The sequence below is a fragment of the Falco biarmicus genome, chromosome 1 (genome assembly GCF_023638135.1).
Source record: "Falco biarmicus isolate bFalBia1 chromosome 1, bFalBia1.pri, whole genome shotgun sequence".
In the NCBI taxonomy this organism is placed as follows: domain Eukaryota; kingdom Metazoa; phylum Chordata; class Aves; order Falconiformes; family Falconidae; genus Falco; species Falco biarmicus.
In genome coordinates, this window is record NC_079288.1 from 106,804,761 (window position 1) to 106,824,338 (window position 19,578).

Genomic DNA, 19,578 nt, shown 5'->3' on the forward strand with positions numbered 1-19,578 from the left:
CATCCAGAATGAACTAAAATAATTTCTCAAATACTTCACAAAAAAAATACCCTACTGCTTATTATAGCCAATCAATCAAAGAAATCTGGTAACCTACATCAAAATAGCCATTGATCAGGGTGCTACTGAGCGGGATGTGGCAGAGGTAAGTGCACTGATACCAGGTGTGGGCTAGAGTTCGACTTTCTGAACCAGAAGGGTGCAAGACTGAAGGGGTCAGCATACTCTGGGAAGAAAGAGGGAACATATCCAGAAACTTAATACAGCTTTCATTCCAGACAGTAAAGTCTCTAAAAGAAATAAAATGGCATTCTCTAATTTCCTGAAACCTTTGACGTGTAATTGTTAATATACTTCATTGCAATTTAGAAGTGATAATGACATGAAGCTGATAATGAAGGTCAAACTCTGTAACAGCACTTCAATGATTAGGGCTTCTGTCATACAGATTACACAGCTATTTCGGTGCCTATAGCCTAACTGAAAGAATCTGTCAAATAGGTTACTGCAAGCCATTATTCTTTATCCCTCTCTCTTTTAAAGGCTTTAGTGTCTAAACAGAATAGCATAGAGATAGACAGAATTTTGTAATAGTATTTCCAGATTTTACAGTGGTGTTTTTGTTTGGCGTTTTAAGTTTTTCATACCTTCGCTTTTCAGTTTTGTATCTCTCTGAAAACTGGAAGACTGTTTAAGATGGTATTCTCTTCGTTGAGATAGATAAGCGATATATGTACCCACTGAATGATGGCTATGTACAAAATATCTACACTGGAAGTTGCATACAATCAATATCTGGAAGAGGAAATGCAAATTCATAAAGAAGGGTCATCCCTCCTACTCCCAACCTGGGTACTCTTTTTACGTCATGAGAGCATTTTGGCAGTAGAGGGAGCTACGAGATGCTGAAGACCACAAAAATACAGGCTAAAGGGGAGACGGTTATAAAAATAAGGGGGGAAATGGTTTTATGTTTTATTCGTTTATGGCCAGCAAAAGGGCAGTCAAGAAGAGCCAACACAGGGGAGTTAATTTTGCGAGGTATTTTTAAAACCCGTTAAAATAATAATGTAAATGTACCCTTTCAGAAATGATATTTGAAACTGGACCTGTAACAAACAGCATGTGTACAGCCATATGGCAGGAGATTATCTAGCTGCTTACCGTCGTCAGGGAATTGTGTGATGAAATGCATGAGACTTTACAGATATGGCTGCACTTGTATCTTGTGTGAAACCTCCGGGCTGTCCTCAGGCCCACGTGGTATTATGAACTTTTAGCAAAGGTTTACATGAATCAGTCGTTTTCTAACTACGGCAGCAAAAGCATGGGCACAGAAAGCTCAGAAGCCAAAAAAAAAAGAGCTTGGGGCGTATTTGCTGAAGGACAAGAGTGCTGGCAGCAGCCAGGTTTGTTCTGCTGATGGGTCAGAAAGTGTCCATGGCTGGGAAGCAGGCTGCCCCATAGACGTGGGGACAGGAGTAGGTGACCACCAAGAGGCAGGCATAGTTAGACACAGCAGATCTTAACTAGTGCTGACCCTCGAGAGGCACTTTTACCGGAACCCTTAGGAAATGGCGTAACTCAAGGGAGTTGAGGCTGGGTTGAAAAGAGCACTTACAGACTGGACAACATGAGCAGAAGGTGGTGCATGTTGTCACCCATCAGAAACACCAGTGTTTGAAGTCAACATAGTCTGAAATCATTCTTTATCCTCTTAAGATGCCTTCAATGTTTTCCTTCATGTTCTGAAAGAAACTCACTCAGAGCCTGCTAATGCTTTTCCTGACACAGAATAATTTGAACCCCTAATAAATTGGAACACCTCAAAATCTGCATCTTTCAAAGCATGATCATGCTTTCAGAAACAAAGACAATGTAATTACTTTATGTGAAATATCTGTATATCATCAGTACATGCTTTATATTGTTCCTATTGATATGAGCAAGGTATCGATGTGATATCATTTAAGTCATCCAAGTGAGCTGTATTATCACAGCATATTTTGCATTTATTCCATATTTATATTTACATAGAATAGTCTCAGAGACTTGGGTGTTGCCAGGTTTCTTTTAGGTCTTGCCATCCTTAATAAACACAATATTCAATACAGAGAAACCATTCATCAATATAAATATTATGGTAAGGAAACCAAGTTGCCATTTGAGAAGCAGTGCAAAGAATATTTCAGTTCTGCTTATAGAAAATAGTTTCTGCAGCCTTTTACTGTATGGCACTTGGGTAGGACTTGGTACAAATAACATTTTAGCATTTGTATCAAATTGTATTTGGATTTTGTTTATTCAAGGCAAAACAGTAAACATAAGGAACCAGCCTGTGTTTTCAACAGGGCTAAGTAAATTGCAGTTTAAGAAGTGCCGTGAGTGGATAAAAAGAAAAAAACAAAACAAATGCAGAGCGCATGTAGAAAACCGGTCTTTTTTCCACTGGATTTTGGTGCTGTTCTGACTGAAGTGCTTAGTCCCTTTTGAAGATTCTCTTGGCTTCAACTCCTTCATATGTGTAGGTCTGTTAGGAAATCAAGAAGAAAAATCAGTGGCTGCTATTACAGTTTCATTTCACGGGTGCTATTGAGAGATGGTCAATAACGATCTAACTCATTGTGACTGGTGGCTGTGTGGGGCCACGTTTCCAAGTCAGCACTTGGAAAGGAACATAAGGAAAGCAGACTGGTGTCCCTAGGCACCAATTCTCTGTGCAAACATTTGAACGACCATGGGACAGCTTTTGGGGGCCTCAGAAAAAAACCCAAAGTGTTGAACTACTGTATTCCCAATAACACTACTTAGCAAGAGTCCTCTGCATGACTGCTGTTCTTAGAAGTGTGAAGAAGCACCAAAGAGTTGGACTGTACATTTTTGATATCTTAAATCTCACACCTGTCCATAAGGTTGGTTTTTTGTTTTGTTTTTTTTTTTAAAAATCTTTTAAGAAGCTTGGGACCTGCTAGCGATGAGGATCTTCAAGCATTACAGTTCAGTTTCTGGCTTTACTGCAGAGCTGTGAAACATCTCCTGTGTGTCTCTGACTTACCCCTCTGTGTTGCTGCTCCCTGCCCAAACCCCAATCTCTGTTTTTAGAGGGTGTTTATCAGCCACTGGTAAGGCTTGGAAAAGGGCCTTCAGTCAGAACATACCTATACAGTGTCTGTCTACGTCTACTGTGTACAGCTTGTATTCAGAATGCATTGATAAGAATTTGTTCACATGGGTAGAAAAAGATAAAATCAGTTTGTGAGTTTTATTTTAAAGGTTTAAATTTGGATAGCTTACTCAACTTGAGAATTTTAACTAAATGAAGTTATTTGGCTTGAAGAAAATATTTCCTCCTTTCAGAAGAGCTGTTAAAAATTTTTCAGTTAATTATATTGTAAAGTAGCTAAGTGACTGCTTAACTCACCTGAACAAGTTCATCACCTACGACTTCTCTGTGTGCTGTGAGTATTTTTCCATTGTCTTTTCTAGTAAATTTTCCTACGAGTTTATTTCCTTCCATGTTCCAAGCACCCTATAATGGGAAAAAAAAATCCCAAATATTTTGCAATAGATAGGACACTGCATTGATTTAAAGACTGCAGAAATGCTTAGAAGTGAGAAGAGATTAAAACAGTGTAATAACGCTTTTTTGGACATTGATGGAAAGTTGTAAAAATGAAATTTTAATGAAAACATTGGGGTTTTTAATGGCATACTAGTCAACCTGGATTTTTTTTTTTAATTATGCTGAGTACACTTTATTTCAATTAATTGTATCAACAGAGAAAAAGTAATTTCTTACAAATACTCAATGTGCAGTCTAGTGGTGTACTTGAGTATTCTCAGAAGTAAAATTGCAATCACCTGGATTTTGGCTGCATACTCTGGTTTTGGGGCACTCTATGGAACCTTGAGTATCATGGTACAGTACTGAACCAGTAACAGTTAATACTACCTTGTGGTTTTTTATATAAGCTGCAAGCATTCCTGAACCAGTCGCACTTTAGAAGTAAAATTTAAATTAAAAAATAGGAAGATAAGGCATTCATCTTGAAACTGTACTGCACAAAGCTATTATCATATCATAAATATATACTTATATAGAAAGTTTCTTACATTAAGCTCAGTCCCGTCAGCCAGACTGTAGTCAAAATTGACTCCCAGAGTGAATTCAATAACTATGGTACGGAAGTTGCTTGATTCTTTGACAGAAAATTTGTTTCCATCTTGTTGAATAGTGATCTTCAGGTTATCATGGGCTCCTAACTTTCTTTTCATCATGTTAACACCTAGAAATATCAGTTAACATCAATCAGAAAAAAAACCTCTAGAGCATCATACATGTCTCTTTTTAGTGACTTTTTATGTGGCCGAGTTTTTATTCCAGCATTCTTACCTGAATTTTTATTCTTCTTCACTTTTTGTTGAGGCCATATTCACCAGTAAAGATATAAGACAAACCACTGTCCAACTGGAATGGTTATGTCTATATGTATATAGTGCAGTTTGTACAAACTTAAGTATCAGGATGTTAAAATGGCTTGAATCATGTGTTTCTATAAAATTGAAGAATGATGATTTCCTCCCTGTGTTATTTTGAAACTAGTTTCATGTTACCAGAATAATATTCCTGCTATAGAATTCTGCTGAAAGTTTCTCATTCAAATTTTCCGAGCCTTTAGACTTAGAGAGTCTTTCCTTTGCTGAAATAAATCTGCTGGAATTTGTCAAGTTGTTTAAGATTAACATAATGTAATTAAAATCAGAACATTTCCCAGTATCTTTCCCCCCCTCTGTGGAATCTTTTGAAAATAAATGCAGTACGCTGTGCAAGGGCAGAGCAGCAAACAGCAGGAGAGGCTAGTCAGAAGGTGGGTCACAGACAGCTCAAGTTTGTATTCAGCCATTGTGGTATTATTATTCTTGTAGAAGCCATTAGAAAAGCAAGACTTACCCATCGCCTCCATGAACTTTTCATAGTTTTCATTCTTGTCTATTTTCCAGCTACCATTAAATGCCATGTTTCTGTCTGTAGGAGGACTGTTCTGAAGTAAGGTATCTTTGCAAAGAGAATTTATGTACTGGCTTATCTTGAAAGTAATTTACAGGATGATGTGGCTGACTAAAGCTCAACTGATGCACTGATCTTTTCAAGGAGAAGTTTACTCTAGTTCAATCAAACTTCCAATCATGACCACAAGGTTTGCTGAATCTCTCCCTTATTGCCTGACAGTATCTTTATTGCTCATCTTCATAAAGGATTGCTAAACCATTCATTGTATTTGGCGTATTTGAGTTGTACTCAAAATCAGCTATCTAGTGAAAGCAGTAATTAGAGTAAGAAAATTACTCAACATTTTCCATCTCTGTTGTATCTTCATGCTTGTAGGAGAGTCTTGATGCAACTGGAGGAAATATATTTACCCAACAAACCAAACACAATTATCTACTTTGTTATAATTTGGTAGAGATCTGTTCTGCTCAACATAAGCATGGGGCAGAGGATTTACTGAATGTCTGCAGATTGTTTCAGAAAACTGTCCACTTGCTTCTGGTCTAGTGCTGAGCTATGAAAATTGGGATGATAGTCATGGGCTCACTCTATAGTTTAAATTCTGAGCATTTCCTATGAATTTTCTTCATTATAACACATTCAGTGACTGTGATGTGCACCTAATCCGTTCCTGCACCAGAAAAAGATGTGCAGCTAAGGAAGTTTACCTGATGTGGTTGATTTCCAGAGGTCCCAGATTTTGTCTGTTCAACGATAATACAGGACATGAGTCTTCCCTGACTTAGCTGCCTCTTCCCTTACTCCTGTTCCCTTCTAACTGCTGCTACTTGAACCTGAGCAAATCTATTGACCCAGCTTTTGTCTTTACCAAGTTTAGGGTGATATAATTATTCTGTTCACACGGATGGTACCAGCTCTGCTATCTGTTAGGTTCAAAATGTAAATGTAAATCCTGAACGCCGACTTGGATTTTGCTTAGTGCACAGGTGATGGGTTATTCTCTACTTAGCAAATTTTAGCAGCGTCTCATGTTTTCATAATCTTGTACATCTATGGATTGCAGCCTGGAACAAGAGGTTTTACTGAAGTGTGACTGTAAATTTAGAACTTTGCTACCGATACCAGAACAGTGTGGCTTTTCACTCCGGGCAGCTTCATTTTGAAATCAATAGTAATCTGTCTGACAGACCAGGGAGGAAAAATAGCTCAACAAGTATTTCTCACTGGATGAAAAGAAGGAGAAAAAAAATGAGTCTGTAGGTTCATATTGTTGCAGGTGATGTAGGGAAAGGTGCTGGATTTGCAGTTAAAACAGGCTGCTAGAAGCTGACCATGTGTTAGAGTTAAAATTGTTTTTCCAGACCCTGTGGTCTTTTGAAAGATGGGATTTGGTGCAAGCCAGTCTGTTGTAGCTGTGAACACCTCATGTTCCAACTACAGCTATTTCAGTTCAAGATGACTGTCCCAGCAGTAATTTGCAGAGGTTATCTCAGATCTGCCAACAGAGCTCCTTTTATGAGTGTTTCATAATTCGTTCCACTTGAAGTGAGCCACATCCTCTTTCTTACCCAGCAGATGCTGCAAACCTGGGGGTCTTGCCTAAATTGCATGGGGAGGAGGGGGGAACATGAAGAATCTCGTTTGCCAAATGAATGGTTGCTGTGAGGCTGCAGTACGCCTACCATGGGGCCATGCTGGACGTGCTGGAGCACTAACCTGGTGAGCCAGTGCGGCTGGAGCTGGGAGAGAGCAGGAGCCCACAGCCATGTGGTCCCTTGTCTGTGTGGGCAGGGTCACCTGCAAGAGACGAGGGTTGAGGTTGTGGACACATCCTCTTCAGGCTGCAGCTTGTCCTCTTGTCTTCCACTGGTACTGCTGCTGTCATTCACCTTCCTCAAAGCCATGTCTTCCATCTCAGAAATGCCTTTTTCCCGCTAAGGCTAGGAAGAAACAAAGCCTGCCGCTCTTCCTATAGTAGCTGCTTGTTCTTTCCTCTTCCTGCCTCTTATATTTCTGCCTTGCCTGCCAGATGGAAGGTGTCCAGGCTGTTTACTCTTAATGGCAGTGAGGGAAGTACCTCACAATACCTATTTGCCACCACCATTTGGGTTTCATTATGTAGTTTGTACAGGCAGTTTTTTCTCACCTTGACTTACATAAAAGTTCTAAAACTTTGCAAAGAAGTAGGCGTAATTTTGGTAGGGAAAATATCCTGTCTCTATATAAATATTACAACTCCAGAATTAACATCTTTGGTGGAGGACGAAATGGAAATACTGTGTCTCACTGTGAACTAGAGCATTGCCAGGTACAGGGCAATTTGACTTGGGGAAGAACATAAATGTTAGGCCCTGTAATTGGAACTGGGTAAAAATCGGCCAGCTACACACTGGAAGATGAGTAGTTGTGTTAGCATGGTGCTGCACATCTGAACTCAGGGTCTCAAAAAGTGTTGTGGCCTGTGCCCAGTGCTGTGCTAATAGTGGATGTTCACCTTACCCCTCAGCCAGCTCAGAAGACGGGCAAAATTAGTTTCTAGCCAAGTCAGATTATATCTTTTTATTGCATTGGAGTGTATCTTGACCTTTGCAGTTATCATTGTCAACATATATTATTTATTTAGTATATATACATAAACAAAAATACCTGGTGTCTGGTTATAGTTCATCCAATTTATTGTTGCTTAACAAAATTACTGTTTTTTTAAAGACTCTCTTTAGGCTTTGCAGAAGGGTTCTTTCTGACCGTGGGGTGGTCCAACTTTGAACCACTTTGGTTGTATCCAGTAGAAAACTGCGGCCTGAAATGATGTGATTTATTCACATCATTTCAGGCGTATATGAAATCTAACAAATAGGAAATGACCTTTTATTTTGAGCATGTAAAGGAAGCTTTTCTACTTTTTATTCTCTCCAAGAACCTACTGCTTCATTTCATTTAGGAAATGCTAAGATGGCTGAAACGGTGTTTATATAGTTAAACAAAACTAATGCTACAGATTACTTTCCTCACTTGAATCCAGTCTATCTTCTTAACCTCTGAAAAAAATAACTCTGAGTAGTGACATCCTGCAGGTGAAGTACGAATTTCTACATCAAACTTACTTCAGCAGTGTTTCTGAACCTTAAAAAAGGGGGAGGGGCTTCTGGATCGAGTCCTCAACTGCCAGGAAGATTTCTCAGATGTGCTTTTCCAGTCCTATCTTCCCACTTGCCTTTCTGCCCTTGCGGTTCTTTGGTCTCCCTTAGCAGTCAGGCTAACCAGCCAACTCCAAACCTCACCATGGGAGCAGCGGGTAGCTGGGTCCTGAATTTCACATCAAAGCTTGTTGCTCCATTTCTGTCCCATTTTTTTTCTGCCTTAATATTTCTTTTCACTGGGCACGAATCCTTAGGATCCTGTTCAGATCAGCCCCAATGATCTGTCAGTTAAGTGAGAATCTCCACAGGTGGTCAATATTTATGAGTTTCATGGTGTCCCTGTGTTGCTGTAGCACTGACAGCATAAAGAACTGTTCTTCTCTGAGGTCTGATGGAATGTCAGTGCTAGAACAAGCAGCTATCTTTCTGCTCTCTCAATTGACATGGCTTAGGGCTACTAACGCACTAAAATCAGATTTCAGTTTTCTTAGAAGGACTAGAATCATACGATATAAGTTTTATTCAGAGCTGTTTTCAGGTCCTACAAAAGCTGAGTTTCCTTCTAAAACTATAATTTAAATTGTTTTTATAGACTTCTTTTTTTTTTTTAATGTTGGAATATTCCACAACCTTTATCCTTCTGTCTAGCTCTTCCTTGTGTGGTTTTTAAAACTACAATTTTTGCTTAGATGTTGCATTGAAAAATGTGGGTTTTTAGTATTGCTGGTTGCATGAAAGTCATGAAAGCTAAGGGTGTGTATACTTGGCTTCCTTCAGCCTGCCAGCTTCAGAACTCTGAAAGTGGACAAATTTATTAACTTTGAAGTTTGATCTTTAAATGAGGGGGATAGAAAGAAATTATTAACTTATATGGTCATGCCAACCTCATCATGCCAGTTTGTGGTAATCGTACCAAGCTGCACGATGATGGTAATTGACAGTGAAGTTCCAAAGATCAGGGTAACAAAAATGCTCCTGCAGTGGGTTATATTAATCTATCCTATTTATTGTTTCGTGGCTTGTCTTCAAGTTGTTCTGCCTAAAATCAGCTAGGACAGTAGAACTCAGATTTACCATGCAGTGGTTAAGGCTCGGTGCCAACATAAACATACTAGACTTATGTAAATATTATTATATATAATATTTATATTGAGAGAGAGATGAATCTCTGTTAGAACCATGCAGATTAACTGGCTTCTGTCAGGTAGTTGTGAACTGATTGGGCAGTGTTTATGCATGATTCCTCTATTTCCTGGGATGGATTGCAAAGATGGTTCGGCACTTAAATCATTTCAGTGCCCCTGGATCTCTTACTGTGAAGTTTTACTAAGCATTTAAACCACAGTACTCAAATTTATATTGATAGGGTAAATAGATAATTCTACGCCAGTAAAGCCAACTTGAGCGTAGCCATGGTTGGCCTAGCAACGAGGAGCTCAATGGAGCCTGACTGATGCCAACCCTTGGATAATAAATTTCAAAGTACTTAGTGCGTGTGGATGTTGTATTGCGGCAGGATTAGATCACACTTGAGCTAGATTTTGTCCTACTTCAGCTGCCTGTTGGCTAAATTTCTGGTTTTATTTTGGTTCAAGGAGAATCTGCTGGATGCTGCTATCAGCAATCTGCTCAACATAAAGATTCAGCATTTTAAGATTACTTGGAAATTTGCAGTGAGTATATTGATCCAGTGGTCTGGTTAGTTAGTGGTGGGCTGTGGATCTTAAAACTTACTCTTAATTGTCTGTATTTACTGTTTTTTAAATTTCTGTGTAATGGCTCTGATCCATAAAGTGCTGCATGGTTTTGAGAGTTGATTTTTGGAGAGAACTGAAGTGCGTGAGCTGATGAACTCCAGGTTAAAAAAATCTAGATGCAAGATGCAGGATGTTATTAAAGCAGTAACAGCTATTTACTTTATCTGTTACTGTATGCTAAAAGAAATCCCAGGATTTCCCAGAATAGTAGAATCGAGCCTAGTTTCAGTGAATTGAGGGTGACTGAGAAGAATTGCCAATAAAAATAAGTGTACTTTCCCAGTCAAGGTTATGTGAATCTCCGAGTGTTAGTGCCATTTGTCACCTGTCACATAGAGACTGATATGCCAAGTGACCTGTAAGGCTTTGTGTCAGGCTTATCTAAAGTATTTAAATGTGTATCTTAATGCTCTCTTTCTGTTTTCCAGCCAAATACTTACTAGCAGGAAAATCTGGTGAAGTAGTTTCTTTTTGTTCAGAATGGGAGATGTGGTCAAGGGGTGGGGTTGAGGTACAGTCCCATGAGCTGACAATGGTCAGTACTGACAGGCTGCAGCAGTCATGGTGGTTCCTCCAAAACTGGACCTGGACTTTTAGTTCATGTCAGCATAGCTGTTTGCTGATCCTACACTTTGCTCTTGACTATGATATAGCTCCAAACTCCACCAAAGTTTATTGTGATTATCTGGATTACTGACTTGAATCTAATCTCATCTGTGAAACAGTGAGCTTCAGAGTTCTGAGCTTGACATAATAGCAAGAGAGCACCCTGCATGGCTCAGATAGTTACATATTTGTATATCCAAAAGGAAAAAGTGGCTTCAAGGCAAAACATTCTTTTATTTGTGTCTCATGTAAAAGCAGGACAGACGCTCAGATTCTGATTCTATTTCCAGCACAGAAATGGACTTTGTGTGACCTTGATGAAATGAACCCCTCTACATACCTGTAAAATGACCTTCCCTTCCATTAATAAGCCATATATATCATAAAATAACGTGCCAGTGATTTGGTTAACTACTACAAAAAAGGATTCTGCAGAAATGCCTGTATGTGAATGTATGGTGTAAACTAGTGGTATGATTTAACTGTGGTACTCCCAGCTTTTGTATAAAGATCTTTGGTGGTGTTAAAAGAAACCTGTGTGAAATATAGATCTATTTATCAGCCATTATGAGCCACTGGGTGAGCAGTAGCTGGCTCTGGCTAAATTGATTGTCACAGCTCAGCAGGAAAGAGGATTTTATCTTTACTTGATAGTACAGATTCAGAACAGAAAATAATGCAGGTTTGGAGAACAGTTCAGTCTCTCAGGAAGTGTAAAAGTAAATGTCCACGTTAAAGAAAATGAAAGCTTTGGAATAATGGGGGGAAACATGCAGCCAGGTATTTCAAGAAATTCTGCATTGTGAATACTGAGATGAAAATTCACTGTGTTTGTAAGCTGTGATATTTTCCAACTTCAGAAATAGAAGTTCTGAAGTTCTGTATGCGCTAGGAAATGCTGTTCTCCTCTGAAGGGCTGAAGAACTCAATGGCTGTCTGATTCCATACATTTAGATCCTAAAGCTTACTACTGTAAAAAACTCTCACGCTGGAATTATTTCCGAAAAAGCTTAAAGGGTGCAATTTTACAGGAATGTGAAATGCGTGGCGGCAGTAGCTGTCACCACTGTTACTGAAATATGGCCGGAAGAAGGAGCTATTGTCTTTTCCATTTGTTGAAGAGGCGTCGTAGTTGTGCAAGATGTGAGAGACAGTGTAATATTCCATTTCGCCTCTTCCATAAAAATGCCCTTGTTCAAAGTTATATCCTTTTCTGGGCTGGGTACGAAATGTATTTCGGCACTCCTGCTGCAGGCTGCGCCACTTCTCAGCAGGGAATTCAAACATTCAGTAGGGCAGTGCGGCCAAGCAGGAGCATGACTGGGTTGGTGAGCGGGCTGGGAAGATTGTAGTCCTGGCAGCAAACGGTTACCTGATAGATGTAGATATACATAGACACTTGTGCAGTTGCACCCATAAATTGCAGTTGGTTCGAGCAAACAGTGCTTGTGTTTTGTGCTGAACTAAAATTGGCCCTTCATAACTTTTTGAATGAGACTGTTGTTTGTCAGGGATGTACATACTTTTTGGGTTTGCCTAGAGCTAAAAAAAGTCGAGCCAAAAGTGTTACTGCGGAGAACCTAATAGGCAAAGAAGAGAAATTGCCAAGAAGCCCATCGGTTTAGAATTACTTCTAGGATCAGCCGTTTGCACGTGATGTGGCTTTTATTGTAAAAAATATTTTCACGGATTTGTTTGAAGACATCGGGTTGACTATTTCCATCTCTCTCACGTGCGGCCCCAGGAATTGATATTTGGCAGCCGAGGATGAGGATGGGTCTGTAGCACAGTTGTATTTGGCAGTTTCGCTTATCCACTACGTAAAGGGGTTTCTGACAGCTCCTCCTAAGTGTAGCTGCAGTGCTCCCTAGTGGTTGGCAGTGGTGAATTAATTTTTGCTCTTTGTAAACGAGAAGTACTTTACCACTGGCTTATCTTGGTAGGACTTACGTTACAGGCATCTTGATTTAAATAGTGAAGTTTTTCTCCTCAAGATTTCTAGGACCTAGAGAATTTATTACAGCTTATAAATTTAGAGAAGCAATTATTTGAATCGGGGAACAATGAGGTGCTGAAAATTCAACCTCAGTAATATTAATTAACAAACAGTAAAATTTTACATCATCCTTTTTATTTTAAAAAGCATGAAAACAGTACAAAGAGAAGAATGAGGAAATAAGTAGTAAGCAGCAGCTGGACCATAGAAAATAACCTGACTATATTTTCTCTTAGCTGTACAGTAAGTAGGACTAGTGATTCTCTCAAGTAACGTAATTAGTTTTACTACGTAGTCACAGGACAGAAGCAAGCAAGAACACGTAACATTCAGAAGACTTTAATGATGCTTTAAGGTGAAACATAATGTACAGAGTAACCCTCTTAACCTAGTACAAAAATACTGTGCCCAGAAACTATATATTTGTTCAAATATTTTGAAAAGATGAAAGAATACAAATGGACAAACTCAGTGGCTAGTGACTGTGATTCAGATTTTTATTAAACTATAATAGAAACGTATATTAAAACTATTTACAGTGCATTTCACACTACATTCTTTAAGAGACACATGCAGGTGTCTGCCATGTGAATACATCGAGGGCTCAAATTCCAACTTCGGTTACATCTGTAAGGTACCTTGGGCATCAGCAGGAATAGCTGAGTACAGCAAAGAGCAGGTGAGGCAGGTGTTACCAAGGGTAGGAGTTTGGTCCCTCTTTCTAGGAAAAAAGGTGGATTTGACCCGTTCTTTCACTTCCTATACAGCTCATTCCAGCTCCCACTAGAGGTAAATGGGAATCATAGAATTGACTTCAAATGGGTATTTGAGCACACCTTAGGCCCTGGCATGACAAGCTCACGCTGTGAAAGTTAGTGGAAACGGCTATTATATAGCGCTGTCACATAAATACACATTTACAAACAGTGGTACTTAGATTTGAGTTTCTCTATGGAAACAAACTTCTTTATCTGGAAAATAAACTTTCCCATGCAATTTCCATTCACCTAGCAATGACAAAGACAAAAGATTTTGCTGTCACAATTTGCTGTGCTTAGCAAACGTCATTAATTAGCAGGCCAGGTTCTGTGATGTTCCTTGTTCCCATGAAAGTCCAAACCAAAAAAGTCAGCCCTCATTATTTATCATACTCTAGCCAAATTATCTTTTCTTTTCTTTTCTTTTTTCCCCAGTGCACCAATGTTCAAGCTTATCTTTCAAATTAGCGCAAGTCCCTGAACAAGTATGGCAGAGAACTGTGAAATAAAGCTGAAACCTTGTGGAATGTAAACTGCATGTGATTTGACAGGGAGAAGAAACTACAGCATCACAGAGACAAGGCTCTTAATCAAAGGTAATGTACAAATATGCCTGAAATACTAGGTCTCTATAAAACCTTTAAAAATGTATGAATTTATTATGAATGAGGCATTTTTTTCCATCAAAACTCTCTGCTGTCTTCTCATGCATAACTGCAAGGGGCACCATCCAGATCATTTGGCCAACATCCCCGAATTTTAAGGGGCTAGATCTGATGCTTCGTGATCTTTCTGTATAATGGGGTGGTCAATCAGTTACATAATTTTGAAAAATCTTATAAATTAATTAGACAGTGTTCTGATTTTGTCAGTTTGCGCCACTGCCAGATAAAACATATTGGATTGGAGTTCAAAAATTTATCTTTACATGCATGCCATTTTCTGAACGTGGTGCATAAAATCAGGCTTCTGTCCTCTCTTCTAAAGAGAGCTCAGCTGGTCACCAATGGAATAGAGGATTCGCTTTTATCGCTAGCTCACTTGTATTCTGTGAAGGTATGAGAATAATCTATTCTTAACTTTAAACTGCTACTAATTAAAAATACCATCTCCAAAATCAATGTAACATTATTTTCCCCTCCTTTCTTTTATTGTGTGAGATAACAGAAAACCTAAACATTCTACAGCTAATATTGGATGTGTGACTAACTTGTTGGAAAAGAAGTATTGCCTACAGCTTAAGAGCCTCACTGTTCTTTTTAATTACAAGAGGTAAGGTTAATCAGTAATTTTGTGTATGTTAATATGTACAAAAAGTAATTTTTTCAAAAAGGTTAACAAAACCAGAAAGAAAAGTGTACTTTAAGCATTAAACTGTGCTGTAGAGTGACTTTAAATGAAACTATGTCCGTGTCTGAGAAATACAGATGTCTTCATTGAGACAAGTATTAAAAATTAGTGGAACAAATTCTGTACGTAAAGACTGAAATATTGAATTTCACAATGGCTTTAATGGACTGAACTGACAAAGCAGTAAACTCCATTTCAGCTTGTTTCTCGTACAATCCACTGATTGTTTGAGAGAGACAGTACAAATTGGGGAGAATATGTTTGAGACCTGACTAAAATAATGAGATACACAACTCATGATGAAATTAATGGCAGCTGCATGGCTGTAATCCACTTGCTGGGTTTGAAAACATTGAATTCTGAAGGGAATAAACTTCAGGCAGAAAACAGCCTGGTTTTTTTTTCATATTGTTGCCTATCCACATTATGAAAGGAATGAGCCGTTTCTGCAAACGTTTCACACAAAGATATGACACAAAACCAGCACTTGCCTTGAGGCAGAGTGAAACACTATATAAAGAATTTGATCACTCTCTGAAATTTCACGAAGTACAGCAACCTGCGCTTCTAAGGTTCTTAAACCACTAGTTCAAAGGGTTTGCGTTTGCGTAAATATATACAGATACAGGTGTATTATGACATTTAAATGGTTTATTTACTAGGAACTGTATTTCTATGTACTTTCCAATCTTTGTAGTGGAAGCAATTCTGAGGGTTGAATGTGTACAGATATTATGAACATACTGTATAACTGTGTTCATTTTAAGCGAACCTTTGCAAAACTGCAAAGTCATGTCCATTTTTTTTTCAAGTCAAAGATATGACTCCAGCATTCCTTTGCATTAATTATAAATTTATATTACAATAACACTTTGCTGAACACGCGATATAGCAAAGAAATACTGGGATCTTAATGTAAATGATACGTCACTACACTGTAACATCACCATAGCTGATCTGCTGTGTTGTCATCATGAAATACTAGTCTCAACCATACTAGCAAGAATACACCTTTATATACATATACTTTGTTCATATTTATATTAAATATGTATCTCATCAGTGTAATAATTATCTCAAGCATTCAAGGAAAAGAATGTAGAAGGACTATGCAAATCCTGAAGCAAAGTTTCCTACTTTTCAGAAAGTACTAAAAACGCGCTTTTTTTGGGGGTGGTGGTGGTGGTGTGTGTTGGGGAGGCAGGCTGCGGTCATTTTTCTGCATAGCTATGACATACTACATACGTATATTGTACTGTGTATGCATATAAACACACATATGGAGCACTGTGTAACAGTAGTCCTGGAATTCCTAACTATTGTTGAATTCCGTATTTCTTTTGAAAACCAGGATAAATAATTTTGTAGAAAAATGTTATCAAATTCAGCTGCAATAATATATTACTGGTAGTCATTAGAGAAGTTTGGAATATGATTTATTAAGTGACAAATCATTTAGGCTGGCAGAAGTGCTGCAGACTAGCCACATAACTTATTCTACGTTTAAAAACAAATAAATCTACTATGAAACTTAGTATCGTCAAACATTTTGAAACATTTGCTTCATCTTCTGTTAGCTTCTGCTATCATTTATCTAAATGCAGAGACCGATAAAAGAGGTTGTTTTCGTCGTCTTTCTGACCAGCTCTTACAAGAGGGGATTGAAAATCTCCTGGGAAGAAGAATTTACTGCAGTTTCCAACTAGGATTTTCTGGATTACTGTGACGGAACTAAACTCCCACACTTCAAAGTACAATCCCAAATGTATTACTTTTGCCTAATACTATTGCTGATTTGAACTGAACAATCATTACTACAGATTAAAAAAAAAAAAGAGACATATTCTCTGTCTCTGTGCAGCTGAAGTTACACCTACTGCTCACCCATCTTAGATTGCTGATCCTGATCTAATCCTGCCTACCCAAAGAGCAGTACTCTCTTTGTATTACTCTTTTGGTGTTTGTCTAATGTCTGTATTTTCTTGAATTGGTTCCCAATTCAAAACAACTTTTATTAGTAATCTTCATTTAAATATCAATGCTGCTTTTTTTTTCTAGTGCAAGTTAATTGATTTCTTACTTTTCTGAATGTTAATGCCTCAAACTGGCAAATCCTGTAGCATTCTTGGCTGTTTTTGCTTTCAGTATTCTTTTTTCCTATTCCTTTAAGACATTGTGATTACTCATTGTTAACTAATCTTCTTAAAAGATGATAACATAAAGCTTTCTTCAAAGTGGTCATAGCCATTTTGTAATAGCACTGGCCTAAAGAATCAGTCATTGATAGTCACCAAAGTGTGTCATTCCTGAATGAGATTGGCATCTCTTGCTCTTGCAGTCACATTCTCTTCTACTTTTCCTGCCCGTGATTCAGTGTTGGTTACGATGATGTCAAATTTAACTTCCACATGAAGTTAAAACCAGCATATAAAAATGATCCTGTTTAGTCTCCATTTCTCTGTGTGCTTCTTGCAGCTTTCTGTGGGAGCCACTCTTCCACGGCAGCCTGTCAGTTATGTTACGGCACTTCATCAGTCTTCCAGCAGTTTCCATTATTCGTGGATAATTATGACACTTCTACCACAAAACTCCTAGTAATTCACAGGGTTTTTAAAAATTCCTCCAAATGTAAGACATTTGCCAGGACATTCCCGTAATAAGAAAAAAAACTATTGGGCGTGCAGATTCTGGGGCTTGTTTACTTCAAAGCCCGGTTCTGTCTCCTGAAAGAGGTTAGCACAGTAAACGCTGGATTTGGCTCCCCAGAGTTAGTCCCAATCTTTCCTCAGAACCTCTGGCAAGAGAACAGGCAAGACTGCTCATTACTTTTATAACGTAACACAGCAAGACTGGAAGAGGAAAAAAGGTGCGAAATGCAGTAGTCTTTAAGATACTGGCCACAACACGATCGCTAAACAACTATATACATCTATAAAGTAATAGGCTCTCGGGGACAGCCGAGTAACTGCACGCGTACCTCTTGTGGAATAGGGTAGCAAAAACTACCCTGGCAGATCTTTTTCCATCTCGGTCAGAGGTAATGAAAGAAACATACTATCTTCATATAACCTTGGCATATACGTGGTCATGCTATATCTTGATATATGGAAAAATAATACAGCAGTGGCGAAACAGAAGCCAAATTTATACAGTGTTTAGCAAAATGCAGTACTCTCCTATTGCTGTGTCTTCTATGTGAACTTAAGCTTGTGGTTGTTCAGTTGGCACCTCAGTTCCGTTTGGCTTGATTGCTTTCTCCATTAATCATATTCTTCTCCTGTTGTTCAGCTAAGGATTGCCATTTCTGCCTATTTTTTCTACAGCCATCCAGTAAAGGGTAGCAGGCCTCTGACACATGCGTTAGGGCCTGAAATAAATTAAGATCATGTAAAAGAGATTATATTTAACAACAAAGGAAGCGTTCTTAAAGATGACCATGAGAGAGACCAGAATGATTGAAATAGGAGGTCTGTCTGTAATGTAAGTTGTATTTTGCACTTCAAGTTCGAAGGCTCCCGGCTGCACGTCAAACACACACCGTTACCTGGCGCTAGTACAGACCTGACTGAGCGGCAGTGTCTGTACAGCGCTTGATACAGAGGTACAGAAGGAGCCACGTGAAATATTATGCTCTACTATGTGCAAGTGACCTGTCCAGTATTCCTAGTGAAGCACTATGCACGGACTGACTTTGCAAGCCAGTTCTTTGAATGTAGAGCAAGCTGGTCATAAGGATGACCTTGGAACGGTAAGAGGACACCAAGCAGGTACAGTCAACAGGATCATATTCACTGGTGGTGTATCAACTGATTCTGAGGAGTTCTCCCAGAAATATTTGATTTCAAGACAGTATGCACATGATAGATAAATTATATTTGACACTTAGTGACGTTTAGGAAACGTTGTGACTGGAGTCGATCAAGTATTTTTTCACGATGTGGCTGCACTACTACATCAGAGTGAAGGAAAACTGAGTTCCGATATTTAAATATAGAATTGGAGGAGAAAGAAGTATTTTTGTATCTTGGAAGTGATGAAGATGTATCCTCACACTATGACAGTCAGTCCTTACTTGCATAAAGGGTTCTGTTGGCTTTTGGAATGAACTCACGCTATTTGGGAGCATAAAGCAGAAGCTTAATAGTTCCAGACACAACCAGGTCTGGGAAAGGCTGTTTGAGCTCACTGATTCTGTAACTACTACAACCAACTGCCAAGTACACAGAGAAGAATCCTGGCCCCTCTGCTGGTCACTATACAAAACGTAAAATCAGTCAGAATTTCACATGGAATTCAGGTGTCATTCAAATAACTTGAGGTAGCAAGGTCTAATTCTCCTGTAACTTTACCTAAGGACCCTACTGAATTATCAGCTTGTACAGGTCTTCATAGTTCCTTTTGGTTTTATTGGCTCCTCATTAGTTCCAGCAGACTTAACTGAATTATTATTGATTTACACCACTAGAAGAAGAACGGAGCTGTCAAATCTCTGTGGTGTCTTCCTGTTTCATTTATCTGAATCTATCTAAATAGGATTTAAAACTGCTAAATGGTACTTTATTCAATTAAAAAATGAAAAGGATGGAACACGTTTCTCTTATTTTTTCAGATTTCTGAACTTAAAGGGAAGACTTGCAGATCATTCAGTTTAACTGTACTAATTACCTAGCTAACAGAAGCCACAACGTTTCAGTTCACTGGGATCTGACCTACTCTGAATAACATGGTAAGTCACATACTTGCAGTGCTCTATTGGGAACTCATCTCTGTTTGCACTGTCTGTCAAATTCCTGCTGACTGGATGAAAGCTGAGAAAACAGTGGAAAGGCTGTCATTACAACCCTGTTTATTGTCTGCTTTTATAGCATTAGAACCTTAGAGAGTGAACTGTATATGCTTGTCTGTTTTCATAGTAACACTGAAGTTGTCTGCATGTTTTGCCATTTATTACTCCCTGAAG

At 38.6% G+C, this 19,578-nt stretch overlaps 2 protein-coding genes across 6 annotated transcripts in view; both read right to left on the reverse strand.

Annotated features, from left to right (window-relative positions):
- Positions 1-1,648: 1,648 nt before the first annotated feature.
- On the reverse strand, positions 1,649-6,221 carry FABP2 (fatty acid binding protein 2). Its single transcript, XM_056346813.1, has 4 exons — positions 4,952-6,221; positions 4,114-4,286; positions 3,422-3,529; positions 1,649-2,530 (listed from the first exon to the last, which is right to left on the reverse strand). Exons 1-4 carry the CDS (start codon positions 5,016-5,018, stop codon positions 2,480-2,482), a joined length of 399 nt encoding a protein of 132 aa, XP_056202788.1. The 5' UTR covers positions 5,019-6,221; the 3' UTR covers positions 1,649-2,479.
- Positions 6,222-15,792: 9,571 nt separating this feature from the next.
- Positions 15,793-19,578, reverse strand: part of PDE5A (phosphodiesterase 5A) — a 139,691-nt gene continuing 135,905 nt past the window's right edge. For all 5 annotated transcript variants that reach the window (XM_056357634.1, XM_056357625.1, XM_056357621.1 and 2 more), the window contains one exon: positions 15,793-17,985. In XM_056357634.1, coding sequence (XP_056213609.1) covers positions 17,848-17,985 — 138 coding nt within the window. In that variant the 3' untranslated portion in view covers positions 15,793-17,847. The remainder of the gene's footprint in view (positions 17,986-19,578) is intronic.

What these genes read in the sequence shown, in the direction of transcription:
- FABP2 (XM_056346813.1), bottom strand. Translation starts at nt 5,018, where the DNA reads ATGGCATTTAATGGTAGCTGGAAAATAGACAAGAATGAAAACTATGAA. An exon ending in AAAGTTCATGGAGGCGATGG is followed by an intron (nt 4,287 to 4,951) that starts GTAAGTCTTGCT and finishes TGATATTTCTAG; the next exon opens with GTGTTAACATGATGAAAAGA. An exon ending in TAGGTGATGAACTTGTTCAG is followed by an intron (nt 2,531 to 3,421) that starts GTGAGTTAAGCA and finishes ATTTCCTAACAG; the next exon opens with ACCTACACATATGAAGGAGT.